The 23437-nt window shown below is 42.6% G+C and overlaps 1 protein-coding gene across 6 annotated transcripts in view; it reads right to left on the bottom strand.

Annotated features, from left to right (window-relative positions):
* Positions 1-23437, bottom strand: part of KIAA0232 (KIAA0232 ortholog) — a 92193-nt gene that overhangs the window by 27727 nt on the left and 41029 nt on the right. For all 6 annotated transcript variants that reach the window (XR_007477064.1, XM_033419465.2, XM_004265148.4 and 3 more), the window contains one exon: positions 6239-6376. Coding sequence is in view for 4 of the 6 variants with exons in the window: in XM_033419465.2 (XP_033275356.1) it covers positions 6239-6376 (138 nt within the window). In the remaining 2 variants the exon portion in view is untranslated. Of the gene's footprint in view, positions 1-6238; positions 6377-23437 lie in introns of those variants that run through there.

Below are 23437 nucleotides of genomic sequence, written 5' to 3'. Positions count from 1 at the left end.
TGTTCTTTATAACAATCAAAACTGGGAAACAACTGAAAGGTCCATTACCAGAAGAATAAATAGCTTTACAGTGTTACAATGGACATTTAGCAGTGAAGAGAAATTATAAGATCATACTAGTAACATAGATAAATCTTTCAAAATGTTAACTAAAAGAAGCAAGTTACAAAATACATAGAGTATGATACCATTCATATAAAGCTAACATGCAAAATAGTCACACATTTGTGTATCCCCTCAAATAACATTTAGTAAAAGTATAAAGATGTGCACGGGAGAGAGGAAAACCAAGTTCAGAGCACTGGTAACCTTGGAGAGAGATGGAGAGAAGTACCACGAGGAAAGGGCACTTGCGGGGCTCAAGCTGTTTTCACAATTATGTGTTTCTCAAGCCACGTACACAGGTGCTCACTGTTCTGGTCTCTGTCCCTCCCCGCGTCTGCCTTCCCGCCCTCGCACACTCGGTCTGTCACACCCCACTCAATAACCCCCGCGTACGCCTCTTTTTATGCCCTTTTGTTCACCTCACCCTCAGATTTTTAGAGCAGCCCCTCCCCACTTGTTTCCTTTTCCACACCCTCACTTCCAGCATTTAATAGTGTAGGAAATTTCCTATAAAAATCCCAACTTTCTACCTTTTCTAAAAAGAGAGAAGACCTGGCACCACCGGGACGGCGTTTCCCACAGGCCAACCCGCTCCCCACCACCTCATTCATTTAGCGTCCTACTCAGCCCCTGGAGACACGCCAGACGGCAAGCTCTGGCCAAACCAGCCAGTGGTCTATTGTTCAATCTCCTCCCCCAAACACCCAGCCCATCAACCCCAGACACGCATATCCAACTGCGTTTTCAAAATCTCCACCGGCCTCTCTCACAGACGTCTCACACCCATCCACCCACAAATTAGTGCTTCTTCCCAATTTCCTTTTCCTCAGTAAATGAAGATTCCTTTCTTGCAGCTGCTCAGCCCCAAAACCTTGGCTACCTTCTCTGCCTCTGCCCTCTTCCTCCACCCTACATTCAGTCTTGTCAGCTCTACCTTCAAAATACATTTAGAAACAAGGTCTCGCCCTCATCGGCCTGCTGGACTAATAAGGTAATAGCTCCTTACCTGCTTTCTCTGCATCTGCCTCTGCCCCTCCATCTACCCTGCCTCGCCCCAACCCATCTACTCTTAAATGCAGCAGCCAGCAGCACCTTATCAGCATTTAAGTCAAGTTACATCACCCCTCTGCTCCAAACTCTCCAACTTTCGAGGCTTCTCAGAGGAAAAGCCAAGTCCTCATAACGGCCTACAGGCTTCCTTGAATACCCAGCTCTTTCTATGCCCAAGGAGATAAGGCCTAGGCTTCCTCACGCAGGGTTGGCTGTGACAACACAGCAATTGTGAACATTCTTGGCTTTAATAACCACTGGCTTCTCAGGGGTCTGGCCTGTAGAGGGAGCACAGCCTCACCTCTTACAATGTGGACAGCGCACCCAGACGGGCACTGCACACATCTAAGGGCTCAGTAAATGTTAGTTACCATTGTCTTGAGCTCATTATCCAGAATGGATAAGTTCAAATGTCAGCATGCAAAGAAACAATGTATATGGTCAAAATTAACCTTGAAAGTAAATTGCCATAAATGACTTTACACGTATTTTATATACAACCCTGTACAGCATATAAACAAAACATACGCAAAGTATTGAGATGTACTACGTACTTTTACTGGCAAAAAGAATGTTACTGGTGAACTTAGCTGAATGTGAAAACATGAGCAGTTGCAATAAGATTTCACTGTACTGAGGACATAAATCCTCTACAAGACGCTGAATAACCACAGAGCAAGTCAGTTACCCAGGGTAAGTTGCAGTGCTGTTACTTTCAAGACTAACTTAATTGAAATAAGTTATCATTGCATCCTAACTTTATTCCCCAAACAGGGCCTTGTTGAGTTTCTAATATCCTAACCATTCCCAAAATGGGAGATGAAATACTAGCCCTGATTCAGTTTTAAGTAGCTCAATAAAAATAAAACAGAAATATAACTAATTATTAAAAACAAAACAATATGAAAAGCTCCAACTCTGGGGAAAGAGAAAACAGAACCAAGTAAACTTGAGGATTCAAAAAACAACAGTCGGCACAGTTCCACTTTTTATGTTTTTAAAAGGGAGAAAGGGAGGTGTGGATATATGTAACCACATCAGGTATGTGCCATGTCCACTGGTAAGTGAAACAGAACGGCTTAGAATAACATCACATAACTATAAAATGCCCACCTGGGGGAGGTCTGAGTGGCCTATCACTGAGTCACAGCACCGTTCTTATTTACAGACCCCATTACTAACTGCACTCAAATCAAATGCAAAATGTTATAGCAAAAAATGAGTACCAGGGCTTCCCTGGTGGCGCAGTGGTTGAGAGTCCACCTGCCGATACAGGGGACACGGGTTCGTGCCCTGGTCCAGGAAGATCCCACACGCCGTGAAGCGGCTGGGCCCGTGAGCCATGGCCGCTGAGCCTGCGTGTCCGGAGCCTGTGCTCCGCAACGGGAGAGGCCACAACAGTGAGAGGCCCGCATACCGAAAAAATAAAAAAGTGAGTACCAAAGAATTCCATTTTATTTGCACGTGTAAACGAAGAGTATTAGCAAAGGCAGTTTCAGCTGGGACTTAACAAACAACAAAGCCCATTAAAGGTCATGGTCCCCAACAGGAATAAACAATGGCTCACAGATGTTCACGGGTGTTGCCAAACTACCATCAATGTATAAAATTAAATTTGGACATAACTGAGTTTCCTTATGGTTTTGGTGACGTTTCTCAGATAAATATTGGGCTGAGCGGGTTCAGAGACATGCTGAAATGTGGGTACAACTTGATGCAAGGATTAAGCGGAGGCACAGCGTCCCACCACAGGGATGTAAAACTGCAGTCAGAGAAGTCTACCATTCTATTTAAACCATGGCGAGCGAAGAGTCTGATAACTCTGGATGCTTTTACAGAAACAGCTAACACTGTAGCTGTAACAGTCACACATGCACACACGAAAGTAATGAGAAAAGAATTCATCTCACATGTAACTCAGAACATCACCTCTACCTACCTACCTAATAGAGTGATAGCATCACCTATGTTACTGTCTTGTGATTATGTCATTAACATTTTAAGCAATTAGACTATAAACTTGTTAGTGGCTTTTGACTCTGATCAGTTAGTAGTGACTACACAGAGCTGCACGAAGAAGGGGTCTAAGTTGGCATTAGAACCGGGTGGGAAAGCAAAGCACAGAATCGCGAACATTACCATCCTCAGTATTTAGGGAATGAACAACACACCCACGTGCAAACATTCACTGTGGCAAAAATATAAGATAAAATAGAACTCTGCATTATAATTTCCTACATAGGGCCTTCTTTGCTCTCTTCTTTTCACTGAAGCCACCAGGCAGATTCTAGGGGGAAAAGCTAGCCTACAGTTCATAGGTGACCACAGCGAGTCCTTTCCATTGCTACAGGCCGTAGTTAGAGAGGGTTCTCTTCAACGTCTTTCCATTGGCTCCCAAGAGCCAGGTGAGCTGTCCTAAGGGGGCTGTGCACTGATGCACACACAGCAGGCGGCTCGGGACAGGGCTCCGGGGCTTGAGGACTTCCTACTTCCTTTTCATTCTGTCCCCAAGCACTCGGCTGAGCTCCTGGTGTACGACTGGCACATTCACTTCCTCAGCCGACTTTAATTTGGTAAGATCAAAAAAACAATCCTTATTAGGAAAAAGAACGCAGTAATTTTAATAAAATGAGAAGGAAAGAGTTAGGACAAATATGCTTCATTGGGTTTGAAAACAAAAATCCCGCCTTTGACAGCCAGGCAAAGGAAAGCATTTTCTAAAGCAACAACTTAAAGAATCAAAGATCTGTGCAAGCCACTCTCCTCCCCTGCACTGTTTCTACCTGACACCAGTTCTTTGTTGGCACACATCATGCTCAGCTAGGATGAATTACACACACTCAAAAAGCTGTCAGAGGAGAAGGGTCTTGCACTGCACACAACAAGATGCCTGTGCTCCCCCTTTGCCCACAGCTGATTTCAGCTGTCCTTGTTTTTCAGTCCACTTCACCATGAGTCGAAGGCTAGAGTCATTTCTCAGCAACTTTGGTCCAAAGCAGAAATAAGATCCTTTCCCAGATTGAAACTCCCTACTAATATTTTCCTCCCCACCATGACTCAGCAGTAGCTTTTTTGGATTTTGCTCAAAGAATTTACCTGAACTAACCTCTCACTTTTAAAAACCATCTCCATTTTCAATTCCTTTAAAAGCTCTGAAATCCTTTACCAATCTATTACCCCCTTCAGTGTCACACAGAAAACACCTTTTGGGTAACTGTCCAACCACCCCCTTTTCTCTGAGGACTGCCCATCACTCAGCCCCTGTTGAAGGAATGGACCTGCAGGCAACTCTGTCCCCTCGCCACAGCTTATCAAAGCACAGGTGGACAACCGGCCCAAGCCTAGCAAATCAGATTCTCCCTCAACTGAATGGGGCTGGGTACCAGGCTTCAGCAGTCATGCTGGGCTGGGGCTAGAATGGTCATTTTTTCACCATGCGTGTGCCGAAGCAGAGAAAGCCAGACTTCAGGTAGAGAGGGAATGACCCAGAAGCACAGAGAGAAGCAAATGAGAGACTGTGGGTCATTAGAGAAAATGACTTCGGCTGCCAATCATTTGGTTCCCAGTTCAGGTCACTCCCCAGGCTGCTGCATTTCCAGCACTGGGTTTCAGTGAGATATCCCTGTAACCTTTATGTATATTTCCATTTTCTCCTAAACTAGGTTAATTATGTTCCTTCTCTTTGTAACAAAAAGGTACCTAAGATAACCACATGAGTGGTAACTTCCAAATTCCTATCCCATAGTCTATGAGGCAGCAGCTTCAAGAAATCAGAAGTTAAAAAAAAATCCAAGAGGTGAGGGAGAGGAAAACAGTGGGAAGGGGAAAAAGAAGGACTGGATGAAAGTGGAAGACGCTTTGGAAACTGAGGTTCAACTAATTCAAGAGAAATGCAGTACCTTCTACACGACAGGCACTCACTCTGCTAGGCACCAGGAGATGCAAAGATGGGGAACTCACAGTCCTGGCGTCCAAGGAGCACAGTCGTGAAGGGAAGACAGAAATGCACAACTGCATTTAGGATGTGAGGGTAGGCACCAGGTACCATGGGCACAGGCCAGGGAGTCGGGCTCCCACAGACAACTCTGAGCAGGATGAGAACACACAGCTGGGAAGCACTGAACAAGCTTTCACGGCCATGTGTGGTAGGTGGGAGACAAAATAGAACTTCTGCAGATTATCAAATGCAGCAAAGCTGGTTACCCCCAACATCAGACTGCTTTGATAACTTAATTTAGGAAGGAAGTTTCTGCAGGTCGGAAGCTGCTCTCCACACCTTGTATGAATCTTCTCAATTTAACTTTGAACTGTAAAGGTGCTTAAAGCACACTATCTCAAATAGCATGGTAAAAGCAAAATAATTTTCCAAGCAGTTATGATCGCAGAGATTTTATCTTATAGTGAGCAACAAAGAATCAGAGTATTAATTTAAATAGCGATTATGCTCTAAAACTATGGCGTTAGTTCAGGATGCTGAAGGACATAAGAAATATTTTACATGAAACGTTAGAAGGTCACTAAAACAATCTTATACTATTTTCCTTAAAAACAAACAAAGAATTATGAATCAAGCAAACATAGTGTTCTTAAATGTTAGAACTGTTTTCCCACTTCTAGCAATGTATCCAAAATATATACATATATACCATGGAAAAAGCCACGCATGAAAATATTCTGGAGAGCATAACACAAAACCAAGAGCACTCTAAATATCCAGTAATAAAGAATATATTAGGCGGCTACTGGAATATTATTTGATGAAACGTAACTTAGCCACTAAAAAGAATAAAGATAGGGTATCAATAATAACAAAATAAATACATGTTAAACGGGGAAAAATATATATAAAATTTTATGTATTCTCCAACTACGACAGTACATAAAAAAGAATATGTTGTATAAAACTCAATATATATAGAAAAATACTATAAAGGAAAACATGGCAATGTTTACATAACGGTGGTGAGATAATGAGTACTTTACTTTTCTAAGGTTTTTTTGGTTAAGATGTATTATCGGTAAACTTTTAAGACACACCACCTTTTTTTCTCCCCTAAGTATTAGAAATCAAATGTAAACTTACTTCATCAGAAGCAGATCGAAGACACTGGACAGCAGCCTGTTTTTTCATTTCTTCTAAAGTTAGATCTGAGCACTTTTTCTTACTCTTTCCCCATTTCTTATAAGCTCCTTTTTCCCAGCCCAGGAAGATGTCATTCTCCTAAAATAAGAATGGACGAGTTTCAATGATCAACGCTGAATAACAAGTTTCAAACACTATTATTTCCCACATACTTACACATATATTCCCCTACCAAATTATTTTCATTCACAAATTGGTACACACTAATAAATTAAGAGACCATAGGACACTGTCAATCAGAGCACTTCAGAATAATCCTTTTTTGTTTGTTTGTTTGTTTTTGTTTTTTTGCGGTACGTGGGCCTCTCACTGTCGTGGCCTCTCCCATCCGGACGCGCAGGTTCAGAGGCCATGGCTCACAGGCCCAGCCGCTCCGTGGCATGTGGGATCTTCCTGGACCGGGGCACGAACCTGTGTCCCCTGCATCAACAGGCAGACTCTCAACCACTGCGCCACCAGGGAAGTCCTAATCCATTATTTCGATATCTGTTACTGAAGTAATTATTATTTAGGATTTATGATCTCAATAAATCTGACCCATTTATATTTATAGAAAATGCTAATAAACTCATTCACATGTAAATTCAAGTGTTATCATTTAAATTTCAGTATAAATTCTAAACTATACACACAATTAAATGTCCTCTTTTCTGTACTTCCCACTCGTCAATAATGACTGCTCATGTTACCAGCAGATTTTATTTTCTTCCCCGCCGTGCCACACGGCATACAGGATCCTAGCTCCCAGACCAGGAATTGAACCCGTGCCCCATGCAGTTGAAGGGCAAAGTCCTAACCACTGGACCGCCAGGGAAGTAAGTCCCTTACTAGCAGATTTTAACATTTAACAGGTGAATGGTTCATTCCTATAACTTGCAGTCTAAAAAACAACAGATATAAAATATTTTATGTATTTTAAGCTTATTTTCCCCTTGACTATATACGCCTGTTATAAAAACTAAGGGAAACTGGAAAAGCAGGAAGAAAGCAAATCATCCACGATCCTACCACCCAGCGAAAATTATAACAATTTGGTCTGCTTCATTTGGTCTTTTTCACATGCTTTAAAAAAACACATGATTGGGGCTTCCCTGGTGGCGCAGTGGTTGGGAGTCCGCCTGCCGATGCAGGGGACATGGGTTCGTACACTGGTCCGGGAAGATCCCACATGCCGCGGAGCAGCTGGGCCCCGTGAGCCATGGCCGCTGGGCCTGCTCGTCTGGAGCCTGTGCTCCGCAGAGGGAGAGGCCACAGCAGTGAGAGGCCCGCGTACCAAAAAAACAAAAAACAAAAAACAAAAACACACATGATTGAATTCACACTATTTGTACAATTTTGTACTTAACTTATATTGTAAACATTACCCCCATGTTACTACAAATTCTTTGGTTATACAATATTCCAAGATGTAGGTTTACTTTACCTCCCTAAACTGGGACTTGAGTATTTTTAATTGCTTTGCCACTTCATTTTGCCCTTCATTTGGTAAATTATTATTAAAACCAGCGGACAGACAAGAGGGGGAAAAAAGATTAGAAAGAAAGACAAAGGCAAAATTAAGAAAACTCCTTAGAAGAATATTTGGCCTACAGTGGGCCCTCAGGAAATAGATATGAATTAATGAATGAGATGGAAGAAAGGAAAAGCACAATAATAATAAATTCAAAAGATCTCTTGGATCAAATCATACACCATCAACTGTGTAGCCAATCTTTACTGTGATCAAATACATAAAATTACTTTCATGCCACCAGATAAGAGTGGGAGGACCCCTCCCCTCTATACTCATCATGATTAACATACTTCTTACTTAATTTCTTGGGCATGTTTGCAGATCTCGTGAACCCGAAAAACATATTTGCTGGCTGAGTGGTGTCAATTCCACTTGCCAAGGGAAAATGTGCTTGATGGCCAAGTAAGAACTCTCAGTATATTTCCATTTATCTAATGTGTTTGGCTGGACAACAGCTGAAACCTGACATTCCTTATCAGTGATATCTTCTGGAGATAGAGCTTGTTCTTTCACAGGAGCAGAAACAGAACCATAACAATGTAGATTTGAAGCTTCTGAAGACAGAGGAAAATGTTATAATTTTCCTCTATTCACAGCGTATAAAACAAAGAAGGTAGAAAAGTTCTGTGTAATTACTGAAAACAGGACTCCTTTCTGTTTGAGTTGCTGAGACTGGCTTTCTCTTTACTCAGCATTATAAACATGTTTCTCTACTGAAGCTATATATATATATATATATATATATATATATATATAAAAATATAAATGTTTTTAATATTTATTTATATTTGTTTTGGCTGTGCCAGGTCTTAGTTACGGCATGCAAGATCTTTTAGTTGTGGCATGCAGGATCTAGTTCCCTAACCAGGGATGGAACCCGGGCCCCCCATGTTGGGAGCATGGAGTCCTACCCACTGGACCACCAGGTAAGTCCACTGGTGGTCCACTAGTGGAAGTCCACTACTGCAGCTATATTAAAGCTCAGCAGGGTTAATAACACATTCAAAGGTCCAAATAAAGTTTTATTATACAGGCAGAAGGGATTTTCAGAATTCACATGGACACACAGTCCTTCTTGAGGGCAGTTTGACAATACATATCAAATATCTTAAACATGCATATGTACTTTTGATCAATTATTCTACTTCCGGGAATTTAGCCTAAGGAAAAAAAATCACCAAAGTGTGCATAGATTTAGCTACAGTGATGTTGATCATATAGCTGTCAATAACTGCAAACATGTAGAGAAAACCTAAATGTCAAATAAGGAGGACTTGGTTAATAAGTTATAATTCATCCAGGCAATTAGATATTACAGCCATTAAAGAGATTATGAAGTGTATTTACTGACATGGGAAGCTACTCACAATATATATAAGAGAAGTAGTTTATACAACAGTATGATCTCATTTTTGGTTAAAATACACATGCACACCTATTAATGTGCATTAAAATGTCTGAGAGAAATGTACTAAGAGGCCACCAAGGAGCTCGTCTCTTTGTGAGCAGGAACAGGAATCTATAACTTTTCTTGTAACTAGGTCATACTCCTTTAACAGTCGAAAGTTTTTTTTTTTTAATGGAATACTCGTAAGTCAAGAATAGAGAAATGAGAAGAGCTCCTGTAGCTGTTCACCTAGAACACGTGTCTGGCACTCACTTTGTTTGTCACAAACCATAAAATTTGCTTTTTAAATATACAATTCAGTGGTTTTTAGTATAATTCACAGGGTTATGCAACAATACCATTATCTTATTTTCTTTTAAATTTATTTATTTATTTATTTTTGGCTGCGTTGGGTCTTTGTTGCCGCACGCAGGCTTTCTCTAGTTGTGGCGAGCGGGGGCTACTCTTCATAGCGGTGCGCAGGCTTCTCATCGCGGCAGCTTCTCTTGTTTCAGAGTTCGGGCTCTAGGCATGCGGGCCTCAGTAGTTGTGGCTCGCGGGCTCAGTAGTCGTGGCTCACGGGCTCTAGAGCGCAGGCTCAGTAGTTGTGGCGCACAGGCCTAGTTGCTCCGCGGCATGTGGGATCTTCCCGGACTAGAGATCGAACCCGTGTCCCCTGCATTGGCAGGCGGATTCTTAACCACTGCGCCACCAGGGAAGTCCCGCCATTACCTTATTTTGAAACATTTTTCATCACCCCAAAAAGAAGCCCTGTACCCACTAGCAGTTACTTCCCATTCCTCTCTCTCCCAAGTCACTGGCAACTACTAATCTGTTGTCTCTATAGATTTTCCTATGCTAGACATTTCATATAAATAGAATTATACAATCCATATCCTTTCCTGCCTGGCTTCTTTTGTTTGGTGTAACGTTTTAAAGGCTCATCCGTGTTGTGGCATGTATCAGTACTTCATTACCTTTTATGACTAAATAATATTTAACTGCATGGATGTACCACACTTTGTTTATCCATTCATCCACTGACGGATATCTGGATTGTTCTCACCTTTCGGTTATTGTGAATAATACTGCTGTGAACATTCATATACGAGTTTTTGTATGCACACATATTTTCAATCTTGTTGGGGATATACCTAGGAGTGGAATTGCTGGGTCACATGGTAACTCTATATTCAACCTTTTGAAGAGCTGCCAGACTATTCTTCAAAGCAGCTATACCATTTTACAATCACACCAGAAGCATATGAAGATTCTAATTTCTCTACATCCTCACCAACATTTGTTATTGTCTGTGTTTTTTATTTTAGCCATCCTAGTGAGGATGAAGTGGTATCTCATCATTTTCCCTAATGACCAATGAAGTTAAGCATCTTTTAAGGTACTTATTGGCCATTTGCATATCTTCTTTGGACAAATGTCTATTCAAATCTTTTGCCCATTTTTAAATCATCTATTCTGAATACACATCCCTTATCAGATATAAATGATTTACAAATATTTTATCTAATTTGGTTTTTTAATGTTCATTTTATTTATTTATTTTCTTTATTATTATTATTATTTTGGCTGCGTCGGGTCTTAGTTGTGGTACACGGGATCTTCGCTGAGGCATGCAGGATCTTTTGTCACGGCGTGGGCTTCTTTCTAGTTGTGGCGTGCGGGTTTTCTCTCTCTAGTTGTGGCACGCTCTGTAGTGTGCGGCAGGCGGGCTCTCTAGACGCGCGCAGGCTTAGTTGCCCCGCGGCATGTGGGATCTTAGTTCCCTGACCAGGCATCGAACCCGAGTCCCCTGCAATGGAAGGCAGATTTTTTACCACTAGACCACCAGGGAAGTCCCTATTTTATCTAATTCTATGGGTTGTCTTTTCACTTTCTTGATGATATCCTTTGAAGTATAAAAGTTTTTCACTGTGATGAAGTTAATACCTTGATATCTTCTTTGGCTGCTTATGCTTTGGTATCTAAGAAACCACTGCCTAATACAAGCCATGAAGATTTACTCTTATGTCTTCTCCTACGTTTTATACTTTTAGCTCTTATATTTAGGTCTATAATCCATTTTCAGTTAATATTTGTATGTGGTATGAGACAGGAGTCCAACTTCATCCTTTTACACGTGGTTATCCTGTTGTCCCAGCACCTTTTGCTGAAGACTATTCTTTCCCCCATTGAATGGTCTTGCTGGAAACTACAAAGGTTTATTTCTGAATTCTCAGTTCCATTACATACGGCCAGTCATATGTATGCCAGGATCAAACCATCTTGCTTACAGGATGCAATAAGTTTTAAAACTGGGAAGTGTTAGTCCTCCAACTTTGTTCTTCTTTTTTCAAATTCTTTTGGCTATTCTGGGTCCCTTGCATTTCCGTATGAATTTTAGGATCAGTTGCCAATTTCTGCAACAAAGGTAGCTGGGATTCTGATAGGGATTGCTTGAATCTGCAGATCAGTTTGGGGAGCACTGCTATGTTAACAATATTAAGTCTTCTGATCATGAACATGGGATGTCTTTCCATTTATTAGATCTCTTTGATTTCTGTCAATGATGTTTTATAATTTTTAGTGTGCAAGTCTTACACTTCTTTTGTTAAATTTATTCCTACATATCTTATTCTTTTTCATACTATTGTAAATGGAATTTTCTTAATTTCATTCCTTAGGATTTTCTATACACAACACCACGTCAGTATGTCAATAGAGATAGTTTTCGTTCTTCCTTTCCAATCTAGATGTCTTTTTTGGTTCTTACCTAACTACCCTGTTAATGCTGATTTTTAAGATTTTATGTATTTCATCTTTGAAAATGTCTTTACTGATATTAATCCACAGGCATGGGTTCAACGGAACAGATTAATTGCTTAGAAGGAATTTATAAAATTCTGTTAGCTTCTTCCTTTGATACGTGCTTTTTTTTGTGTGTGTGTGGTACGCGGGCCTCTCACTGTTGTGGCCTCTCCTGCTGCAGAGCACAGGCTCCGGACGTGCAGGCTCAGTGGCCATGGCTCACGGGCCCAGTCGCTCCGCGGCATGTGCGATCTTCCCGGACCGGGGCACGAACCCGTGTCCCCTGCATCGGCAGGGGGACTCTCAACCACTGCGCCACCAGGGAAGCCCGATACGTGCCTTTTAGCATGTCATCATATTGCAGATCAATCACTCCCAAGTGAAAGTTAGGTGGGAGCTTCTCACTGAAGTTAAACAGATTCTGAGATGCAGACATTTCCTTTGCACTGTGTCAAGGTGTGAAAAATGCTGCTAGAACTGCAGTTTGACCTTGGACAACATATCCAGCGCAAATTTGTGTGGGAATGGAGATTTTGCTTCTTGTTTTAACTTTTGACATAATGAAAATGCATAAAGCAACTTGACATTATTTGTGATTCAAACAATGTTAGCTGTTAGAATGACTTTACCACATTACAAATTTTGCTTATATGTGCTACTTTGCCTTGCAATTTTAGGCTGAATCCATTAAGAAACACCATCAAGTCTATAGCAAAAGCTAAACCAACACTAGTATACTAGATATATTTTTATGCATCCTGCTCTTGCCACTTACTGTATTTGAGAGCTCCCTTATTCTATTTTTTTCTGCCTTCATGTACTGTGTGAATGTGTTATGACTTATTCATTAACCATTAGCATTGAACTAATAATTAGACCTTAAAAGAACACAGTATAAAAAAGCTCAAGATATTTCTATTTTACTTGCTATATTTTCTGTGCTATACTAATTAAAAGTCCACTTAGACATAAACATATAATATTATGCATGTGTCAAATATTTACTAGGTAAACTCAGCAAATCAAGTATGATTCTTCAAAGTCATAATCTTAAAGACAGAGCACAATTATTAAGCACCAAAAGAAGATGTGGCTAAAGGACTTCTCAGGCCGAGAATCTACTGTCAGGCGCTTTTCTAGACACTACTGTGAGGTAACATAAGGCTAGAGTTTTGATTGACTTTCTCTTGCCGTCTTCTATCAAAAAGGAAACTGAGGGGGCTTCCCTGGTGGCGCAGTGGTTGAGAGTCCGCCTGCCGATGCAGGGGACACGGGATCGTGCCCCGGTCCGGGAAGATCCCACATGCCGCGGAGGGGCTGGGCCCGCGAGCCATGGCCGCTGAGCCTGCGCGTCCGGAGCCTGTACTCCGCAACAGGAGAGGCCACAACAGTGAGAGGCCCGCGTACCGCAAAAAAAAAAAAAAAAAAGGAAACTGAGAACTGGAGGAAGGAAAAGACCACGGCATTGTGAAATGCAGCTGGGATCAACGACTGCTGTTCGCTGCGGGGCACCTGCCTCCCACAGCTTCCCATTAACAAGAGTCCTGAAAAACCAAACCACCAAGAGTCTGAATGGGACTAATGCCACTCCCATCTGTGGGCCTTAATCCCTCTGGCCACAAAGACTGGCTCAGAGAGAGGCATGTGACCAATCAGAAATGAGCACTTGAAAATGGGCCCTCCACACAAGATTTCTGCTGGGAATGCAGGGAACACACCCTCTGCACAGTGTGAGAGCAGGATGCTGGAAACGTGCTCATTGTCATTTGCCCTCCAGTCCCCAGCAGTGGCTGCAAAACCAAGCTGGTGCTGGGAGGCAGGCGGACGCCCTAATGACACTGTGAGCTCTGAGCTGAGCCAGGCAGGGCCAGTCCTCATTCTGGACTTGCAGCTGTACGTGACTTTCTTTTTTTCCAATTAAGGCGATTTACACCAAATTTTTGGTTGCTTGTGAATGAAAGATATAGCTAGAATCTGAGGAAAGGCCTCAGTAATAAATTCACTTCTCACTGCTCAAAGGAACTGTAAACTGCCTCTAAAAAATGAATAGCACCAATTAAATGAGAACTTCAGGTTAAGTGCATCCTTTTTTTTTCCTACTAGGTCTTCAGCCAACAAGTTCCTCATTGGCCTCCCTGTTTTCAGTTGCCCAACCCGATCACCCATTACCATGCTTGCCATTTGGTACTGCTGACTAAATATAGCAATGGGTCTTTTTGTCTCCAGGACTAAAATACAAATCCTCCAGCAGAGCACATCAGGTTCTTTGGAATCAGCTTCCTGCTCGCCTCTCTCGGTCTAATCTCCTCCCTCTCCCTCCCTATCCTCCTCTGGCCTCCCAGTATCAGGCCCCTTCCTGCTCCTGTGACCTCGCACGCACCCGCCTTTTCTTCTTCCTTCAAGGCTGTTCAACCGTGATCCTGCCTGTGGTTCCCGCCGCCGCAGCCCCCCAGGCCCACGTCCCGGACTGTGCACAGCCAGAGCACATCACAGACCCGAACCTGATGGCCGTCTCCCAGAGCCCACCCACCCCCCAGTCATCTCTGCAGTCCTGGTGCCTGCCGGTGTCTAGCAAGCACGTCATGGCCATTCACGTGGTGAGTAAAAACCCAGGCATTAAATGCAGTGCTGATATTCAAAACATCTTCTCTATCCATGAAAAGATTTTACCAACCCCCCCCCACCCCTTTCACTATGTATCTGAGGGAGTCTGTGGACATGAACTTGTGCACCCACCATTAGTACTAACTCCTACTCTCAATTTTTTTTCACACTCCTTATGTGTAAAGTTAATTTAAATTAATGTCTATTGAGTGAATGATTGTTGAAATACAGTATATGCAGCAAGACACCTGAGGAACCCAGGATGGGTCCACTGTTATTGTTAAAGGAAAACACTGCAAATGCTAGCTTTTCCAAGCAGTGAAATGCTACACGAATGGGGATATACTGTAAAGTAGGTTACAAGTGGGCTGAAAGAACAAGTTTTGTTGAATACAGAAATGATCCAACTCAACTAGCAATCAGTACAAGGATTATTCTTATTTAACCTGTGGGCAAAACCAGAAAGTGCAATAACCCAGCTACACTTCTAGAATGATGGACTCTGAGGCAGAAGATACAATTAATTAGGGGTTTAAAAGAAACTGCAACAAAGCTACAGAAGTCAAGACAGTGAGGTACTGGCATAAAGATAGGCATATAGACCAATGACTAGAACAGACAGACCAGTAATAGACCCTCACATATATGCTCAAATTATTTTCAACAAGTGTGTCAAGAGCATTCAATGAGGAAAGGACAGTCTCTTCAACAAATGGTGCTGGGAAAACTAGACACCCACATGCAGAAGAATGGAATTTGAGTCTTACCACATACCAAATATAAAAGTTAACTCAAAATGGATCAAAGACCTATGCGTAAAAGCTAAAACTATAAAACTCTTGGAAGAAACATAGGGCAAAGCTTCTCAGCATTGGATTTGGCAAAGATTTCTTGGATGTGACACCAAAGACACAGGTAACAAAATAAAAAACAGACAAACTGGGCTCCATGAAAATTTTTAAATTTCATGCACTGAAAGACACGATGAACACAGTGAAAAGGCAAACCCCGGAAATATTTGCAAATCATGTATCTGATAAGGGGTTAATATCCAGAACCTATAGAGAACTTCTAAACTCAACAACAACAAAACAACCAGATTCAAAAATGGGAAAAGGACTTTAAAGTCTCCAGAGAAGATATGCAAACAGACAATAAACACAAGAAAAGATGCTCAACATCATTAATCATCAGGGAAAATGTAAATCAAAACTACAATGAGGGGGCTTCCCTGGTGGCGCAGTGGTTGAGAGTCCGCCCGCCGATGCAGGGGACGCGGGTTCATGCCCCGGTCCAGGAAGATCCCACATGCTGCGGAGCGGCTGGGCCCGTGAGCCATGGCCGCTGAGCCTGCGCGTCCAGAGCCTGTGCTCCGCCAACGGGAGAGGCCACAACAGTGAGAGGCCCACGTACCGTGGGGGGAAAAAAAAAAAAAAAACTACAATGAGGTACCTCTCACACCAATTAGAATAGCTACTATGTAAAAACAAACAAACAAACAGGAAATAACAAATGTTGGTGAGGATACGTAGAAATGGAACCCTGTGCACTATTGGTGGGAATGTAAAATGGTGGAGCTAGTGTCACTTCCTCAAAAGATTAAAAACAGAATTATTGCATGATCCAGCGATTCCACTTCTAGATATATACCCCCTAAAGCTGAAATCAGGGTCTCGATGAGATATTTGTACACTCATGTTCATAGCAGCATTGTTCACAGTAGCTAAAATGTGGAAGAAACCCAAGTGTCCACTGACAGATGGATGGATAAGCAAAATGTGGCATATCCATATGATGGAATATTATTCAGCCTTAAAAAGGAAGGAAATTCTGACCTGCTACAACATGGATGAACCCTGAAGACACTGTGCTCAGTGAAATAAGCCAGTCACAAAAGGACAAACACTGTATGATTCCACTGATACGAGGTACTTAAGAGCAGTCAAAATCATACAGACAAAATGTATAGGGCTTCCGTGGTGGCACAGTGGTTAAGAATCCGCCTGCCAATGCAGCAGACACGGGTTTGAGTCCTGGTCCAGGAAGATCCCACATGTGGCGGAGCAACTAAGCCCGTGAGCCACAACTACTGAGCCTGCGCTCTAGAGCCCGCAAGCCACAACTACTAAGCCTGCATGCCACAACTACTGAAGCCCGCATTCCTAGAGCCTGTTCTCCACAACAAGAGAAGCCACCGCAATGAGAAGCCCGTGCATGCAATGAAGAGTAGCCCCCACTGGCCGCAACTAGAGAAAGCCGCGCACAACAACAAAGAACCAAAGCAGCCAAAAGTAAATAAATAAATAAAATAAATTTATTTAAAAAAAACAACAAACTAGGGCTTCCCTGGCGGTGCAGTGGTTAAGAATTCGCTTGCCAACACAGGGGACACGGGTTCGAGCCCTGCTCTGGGAAGATCCCACATGCCGCTGAGCAACTAAGCCCGTGCACCACAACTACTGAGCCTGCGCTCTAGAGCCCGTGAGCCACAACTACTGAAGCCTGCGTGCCACAACTACTGAAGCCCATGCACCTAGACCCCGTGCTCTGCAACAAGAGAAGCCACCCAATGAGAAGCCCACACACCGCAACAAAGAGTAGCCCCCGCTCGCTGCAACTAGAGAAAAGCCCGCGCGCAGCAACAAAGACCTAACGCAGCCAAAAATATAAATAAATAAATAAATTTATTTTTTTAAAAAAAGTATAATGGTGGTTGCCAGGGGCTGTGTGGAGAGGGGAATTATAAAGTTTTCATTTTACAAGATGAAAAGAGTTCTGGAGATGGATGGCGGTGATGGCTGCACATTATGAATGCATTTAATACCACTGAACTGTACACTTAAAAATGGGAAAGATGGGGCTTCTTCCCTGGTGGCACAGTGGTTAAGAATCCACCTGCCAATGCAGGGGACGCGGGTTCGAGCCCTGGTCCGGGAAGATCCCACATGCCGCGGAACAACGAAGCCCGTGCGCCACAACTACTGAGCCTGTGCTCTACAGCCCGAGAGCCACAACTACTGAGTCCACGTGCCACAACTACTGAAGCCCACGCACCTAGAGCCCGTGCTCCGCAACAAGAGAGGCCACCGCAATGAGAGGCCCCGCACCGCAACGAAGAGTAGCTCCTGCTTGCCACAACTAGACAAAGCCCGCACACAGCAGCGAAGACCCAACACAGCCAAAAATAAATAAATAAAATAAATTTTAAAATGGGAAAGATGGTGGTGGTGATGAGGGAAGAAGCTACAGTAACTTCTCTGAAGGGCAGGCAGGCCCCAGTGTGTACCTATGACATCTGCACTCACCTCCATCATGTTTCCCCCTCCACACACAAGTCATACACCTGAGAAAGAAGCACACATCTATTCATTTCTTTAATAAATCTCTGAGCATCTTCTACATCCCATGAATTGCTTTAAGGGCTGGGAATACAGCAGAAAACATGGCGGACAAGGTCCCTAACTTCATGAATTGTATATTCCAGCAGAGGAGACATACAAATAAACATAAAATATCACAAATAATCATACAATTCCAGGTAGCAACAAGTGTTATGAAGAAAAATTAAGTAGAAAAGAGGACTGAGAATGGAAGGTTTCTTTTTAAATATGGTGGTCAAAGAAAGACTGAGGAGAAGATAAGCAAAATAAACACCAAACTAAACAAGAAAACAAATGAACACCCTCTTTTAAAAAGTAACTGGTGGACAATCCATGAAAGAGAAAATGGGTAAGTTGGATTTCATTAAAATATAAACTGCTCTGTGAAAAACAATGTCAAGAGAATTAGAAGACAAGCCACAGACAGGGAGAAATGTTTGCAGAAGACACATCTGCAAGAACTGCTACACAAATTCACAAAAAACTCTTAAAACTCAATAATAAGAAAACAAACAACCTGATTAAAAGATAGGCCAAAGACCTCAACAGACACCTCATCAAAGGAGATATACAGATAGCAAATAAGCATATGAAAACATGCTCTACATAATGTCATCAGACAAATGCAAATTAAACAACAGTGAGATACCACTACACACCTTTAGAATGGCCAAAAACTAGAACACTGACAACAGCAAATGCTGGCGAGAACGTGGAGCAACAGTAACTCTCGCTCACTGCTGGTGGGAACGCAGAATGGTGCAGCCACGTCGGAAGGCAGTGTGGCAGTCTCTTCCAAAACTAAACATACCCTTACCATTCCATCCAGCAATCAGGCTTCCTTGGTATTCACCCAAAGGAGCTGAAAACTTACTTCCACACAAAAACCCGCACACGCATGCTTACAGCAGCTTTACTGGGAATTGCCAAAACTTGGAAGCAACCAGTATGTCCTTCAGTAGGTGAAGGGATAAATAAACCGTGGTCCATCCAGACAGTGACTGTCACTCGGCACTAAAATGAGATGAGCCAGCAAGGCACTGAAGCCATGGAGGAACCTTAAACGCATATCACTAAGCGAAAGAAGCCAATCTGAAAAAGCTGCGTACTGTACGATCCTGATGACGGAAAAGATAAAACTATGGAGGCAGTAAAAAAAGCAGTCACCGGGGGTTAGTGGAGAGGGAGGGATGACGAGACAGAGCAAACAGATTTTTAGGGCTGTGCAGCTACTCTGTCTGATCCTATAATGGTGGATACATGTCATGACACACTTGTCCAAACCCACAGAATGTACAACACCAAGAGTGAACCCTCATGTAAACTATGGACTTTAGGTAACAATGATGTCAATGCAAGTCTGTTGATTGTAACAAAGGTACCACTCTGGCAAGGGATGCTGATGGTGCGAGAAGCTGTGCATATGTGGAGGCACGGGGGATATGGGATCTCTATTCTTTCCTCGCAACTGTACTATGAATCTAAAAGTGCTCTAAAAAAACTGCCTTAAAAAAAACAAAACAAACAAAAAAACCAAAAAACTGGCAGCAGATCAACTCTCCTGCCCAGGCTAACCAGAAAAGCCAGATAACATACCAAACCAAACCAAACACCCAACGCCCGCGCTAAGTCATTAGTGACCTATTGAGCCACCCAGGCCTTGAGAAAAGCAGGAAGGACCGTTCCAGGGAGGGACAGCTAAGGCTGCTTTCTCCCTTGGGAAATGTACCCATTCCAGGCCCCGGACAAAAGGCTGAGAAAAAGGTAGCCTTTAAGAGGCAATAAACCAGTGGAGCTGGGGGTGGTCTCTCAAGAGCTGGAGAGAAAAAACTAGAGATGTAGGCATCAGGATCCCAGAAAAAGGAAGGAGTGGAAAACAGAAGCCACAGTCTGCTGGATTCCCCTCTGGACACATGAGGAATTCTAAACCTGTGTGGGGCAGGGGTGGCCGCGGCTTCTGTGTCAATGGAATGTTCTATTTATTTTTCTGGGAGTAATTACATAGATACAAGCTTTGTGAAAATTCACTAATTTGTACCCTTTCTGTATGCATTTTATACCTCAATTAAAAGTTTAATTCTTGTACAGAATCCAGAGTTGCTCCCTATCTGCAACAGTTAATGAAGTTCCTGGGAGCCTTGGGACCTAAAAAAAAAAATCTAACATCGTAAGAACATCTAAAGCAATCACACAGGTTGAGGGTCTATCATGAAAGGACAATTTCAGAGGAGGTCTGCAAAGATAAAAGTCCTAGAAGTAGCAGAGAGAACAAAATCATGAAGAGAGTGGATAACATTAGCAAGTGGTTTGTTTGAGGCCCAAATCTTAGAATGTAGTACAATCAGGGAATATTTACTAAAATTTAAATTTATAATAAGAAAGCGTGACTTTGTACACAGGTATTTAGAGAGCGCTTCTTTTTGATGGGTCAGCACCCTCATCATCCCAGATTTCCTTGGGAGCCCACCCTCTCCAATTCTTAGTCCTCATGGTTCCAAGTGCTTGCAGCCCAGGCACCAAAGTCCCCTCATCCTAGCAGCTGGGTCAGGGACCGGTCATGCACGGATGAGGGTGGGAGTCTGGGCTTACAGTGAGGAGGGGAGCGGGGAAGCTCGAGAATAACGGCAACAGAGAAGGCAAACTTCAAGATGAGGCACTGATTCTTTGAAGGCTCCTCAAGCTGCCGCTGAGGCCAGCCCTACCCCATGGACATTTCAAGCTTTAAAACCAATAAATGCTCCAATGTTTACTAGCTGTGTGATGCTGGGCAAGTTACTTAGCCACTGTGTCTAAGTACCACCACCTGTGGAATGGGGACAGCAGGGTGGCTGTGAGGGTTAAATGAGGCGCCCTGTGTTGGAAGTGAGCGCTCCAGCTCGGGGCTCACGTGCGGCACATGATGCACATGGGCTTGTGTTTTACCATTGCTTCTGTTGAAGACAGACCAAGCTGGGCTTTCTGTCATAATCACGGACCAGACAAACAAAGCTTTCATGATGCTGAGAACATTAAAATATAAAGACGTAAGAAATGTCTTAATAAACTCTTGGATGGTGGTTTTAACGTAATTGGCTACATAGGAAAACTAAGACTGCCTGGGGTTGTATAAGAATGATGTGGTGAAAGGCAGTTCCACCTTCCTAAAATAATTCTTCCTACTCATGACAGGTTATTGGGAACTTGCTGTTGACCATGATCCTCAGGACAAGAAAAGGTAACTCCCACCTTTAAATTACAGTTTTACTATAGCTTTCCTTTCAGTCATTTTTAATAAGACTGTGAAATATTCTGGAATAATGTAACACAGTCTGTTTTAAGAGCTGCAGGAGCCAGGCTAATGCTCCGACCTCCTAGCAAGGCACACCGCTGTCTGCCGCTCACGTCTGCTCCAAGGGCACTCAGCTCATAGTTCAACTGTGAGCTGAGAAGGCAAAGCGATCTTTCCCCACCTCTAAAGCCCACAGTGCATTAAACAACAGTAAACCAATTCCACGTAGTTTCTAAAACTTGCCTTTACAGTAGAGTGTTTTAATGTTATTCATTCAACAATTATTTGTTACATACAAAAGCCAACAAAAACAAAACTCTGACATAACAAATGGGCACGGGATTTGGCTGCCAGACATGAGTTTAAATCCTGACTCATTACTAACCACCCGGCCTTAGGCATGTCACCTAACCCCTCCGAACATATATTTCCAGGTGAGTAAAAGCAGGGAAAATACCACTTAGCTTCAAGATGTGGCAGGAAATGGCCGGCACTGCAGTTGGCCTACGGCAGTGTTCTCTACACAACAAGGAGATTAATTTTAAAAAGATGGAAGGCACTGCAGCACACGCCAATGACTAAATGTACATGGGATAACCAAGTTAGAAAAAAGATCATCATTTTGCGACCATCAAAGTAATAATTAATTCAGGTGGGAGTCATCTATGGACGGCAAACTCAAAAGTCTCCTCTGGACAGGTGACCCGAAAACTACACAGAGAAGTGTTCAGCTTTACGGTGCAGAAACCTGGCGGCCACCATCTGAACCAAAGTCAGCGCCAACAAGAATGAAACAGACTGACATCATGTGCTGTCCACCGTGACGCACAGAAAAGAGGGAAACTCATCGCTTCAGTAACATTACACAACGGTACTCCCATAAATCATAAGCTGACTCTAAACAGGAGGAAACATCAGACAAACCCAAATAAGGGATATTCTGCAAAATAATAACTGCCCTGTTCTCTTCAAAACTGTCAACATCATGAGACACAAAGGAAAGATGAGGAACTATTCCTGATTAAAAGAAATTAAAGAGATGTGACCACGAAGGTCAATGCAGTACCCTAGATGAGGGAAACAATTACAGTGGAGGACATCAATGGGACAGCTAACAATAACTGAACACTGACAGTAGATTAGATAATAATGTGTCGGTGTTAACTTCCTGAATTTTACAACTGTTCTACGGCTAAGAGAAAATCCAGTCTTAAGAAATAATATGCTGACATTCACAGAAATACAGACAAGATGAAAAGGCAGAGGGCTATGTACCAGATGAAGCAACAAGATAAAACCCCAGAAAAACAACTAAATGAAGTGGAGATAGGCAACCTTCCAGAAAAAGAATTCAGAATAATGATAGTGAAGATGATCCAGGACCTCAGAAAAAGAATGGAGGCAAATATCGAGAAGATGCAAGAAATGTTTAACAAAGACCTAGAAGAATTAAAGAACAAACAAACAGAGATGAACAATACAATAACTGAAATAAAAAATACACTAGAAGGAATCAATAGCAGAATAACTGAGGCAGAAGGATGGATAAGTGACCTGGAAGACAGGATGGTGGAATTCACTGCTGCAGAACAGACTAAAGAAAAAAGAATGAAAAGAAATGAAGACAGCCTAAGAGACCTCTGGGACAACATAAAACGCAACAACATACGCATTACAGGGGTCCCAGAAGGAGAAGAGAGAGAGAAAGGACCCGAGAAAATATTTGAAGAGATTATAGTCAAAAACTTCCCTAAAGGAAACAGCCACCTAAGTCCAGGAAGCGCAGAGAGTCCCATACAGGATAAACCCAAGGAGAAACACGCCGAGACACATGGTAATCAAATTGGAAAAATTAAAGACAAAGAAAAATTATTGAAAGCAACAAGGGAAAAATGACAACATACAAGGGAACTCCCATAAGGTCCACAGCTGATTTCTCAGCAGAAACTCTACAAGCCAGAAGGGAGTGGCATGACATATTTAAAGTGATGAAAGGGAAGAACCTACAACCCAGATTACTCTACCCGGCAAGGATATCATTCAGATACGATGGAGAAATCAAAAGCTTTACAGACAAGCAAAAGCTAAGAGAATTCAGCACCACCAAACCAGCTCTACAATAAATGCTAAAGGAACTTCTCTAAGTGGGAAACACAAGAGAAGAAAAGGACCTACAAAAACA

Source organism: Orcinus orca, chromosome 4 (assembly GCF_937001465.1).
Source record: "Orcinus orca chromosome 4, mOrcOrc1.1, whole genome shotgun sequence".
In the NCBI taxonomy this organism is placed as follows: domain Eukaryota; kingdom Metazoa; phylum Chordata; class Mammalia; order Artiodactyla; family Delphinidae; genus Orcinus; species Orcinus orca.
The sequence above is the reverse complement of the archived record's forward strand: the minus strand, read 5'-3'. Positions and strand labels throughout refer to the sequence as shown.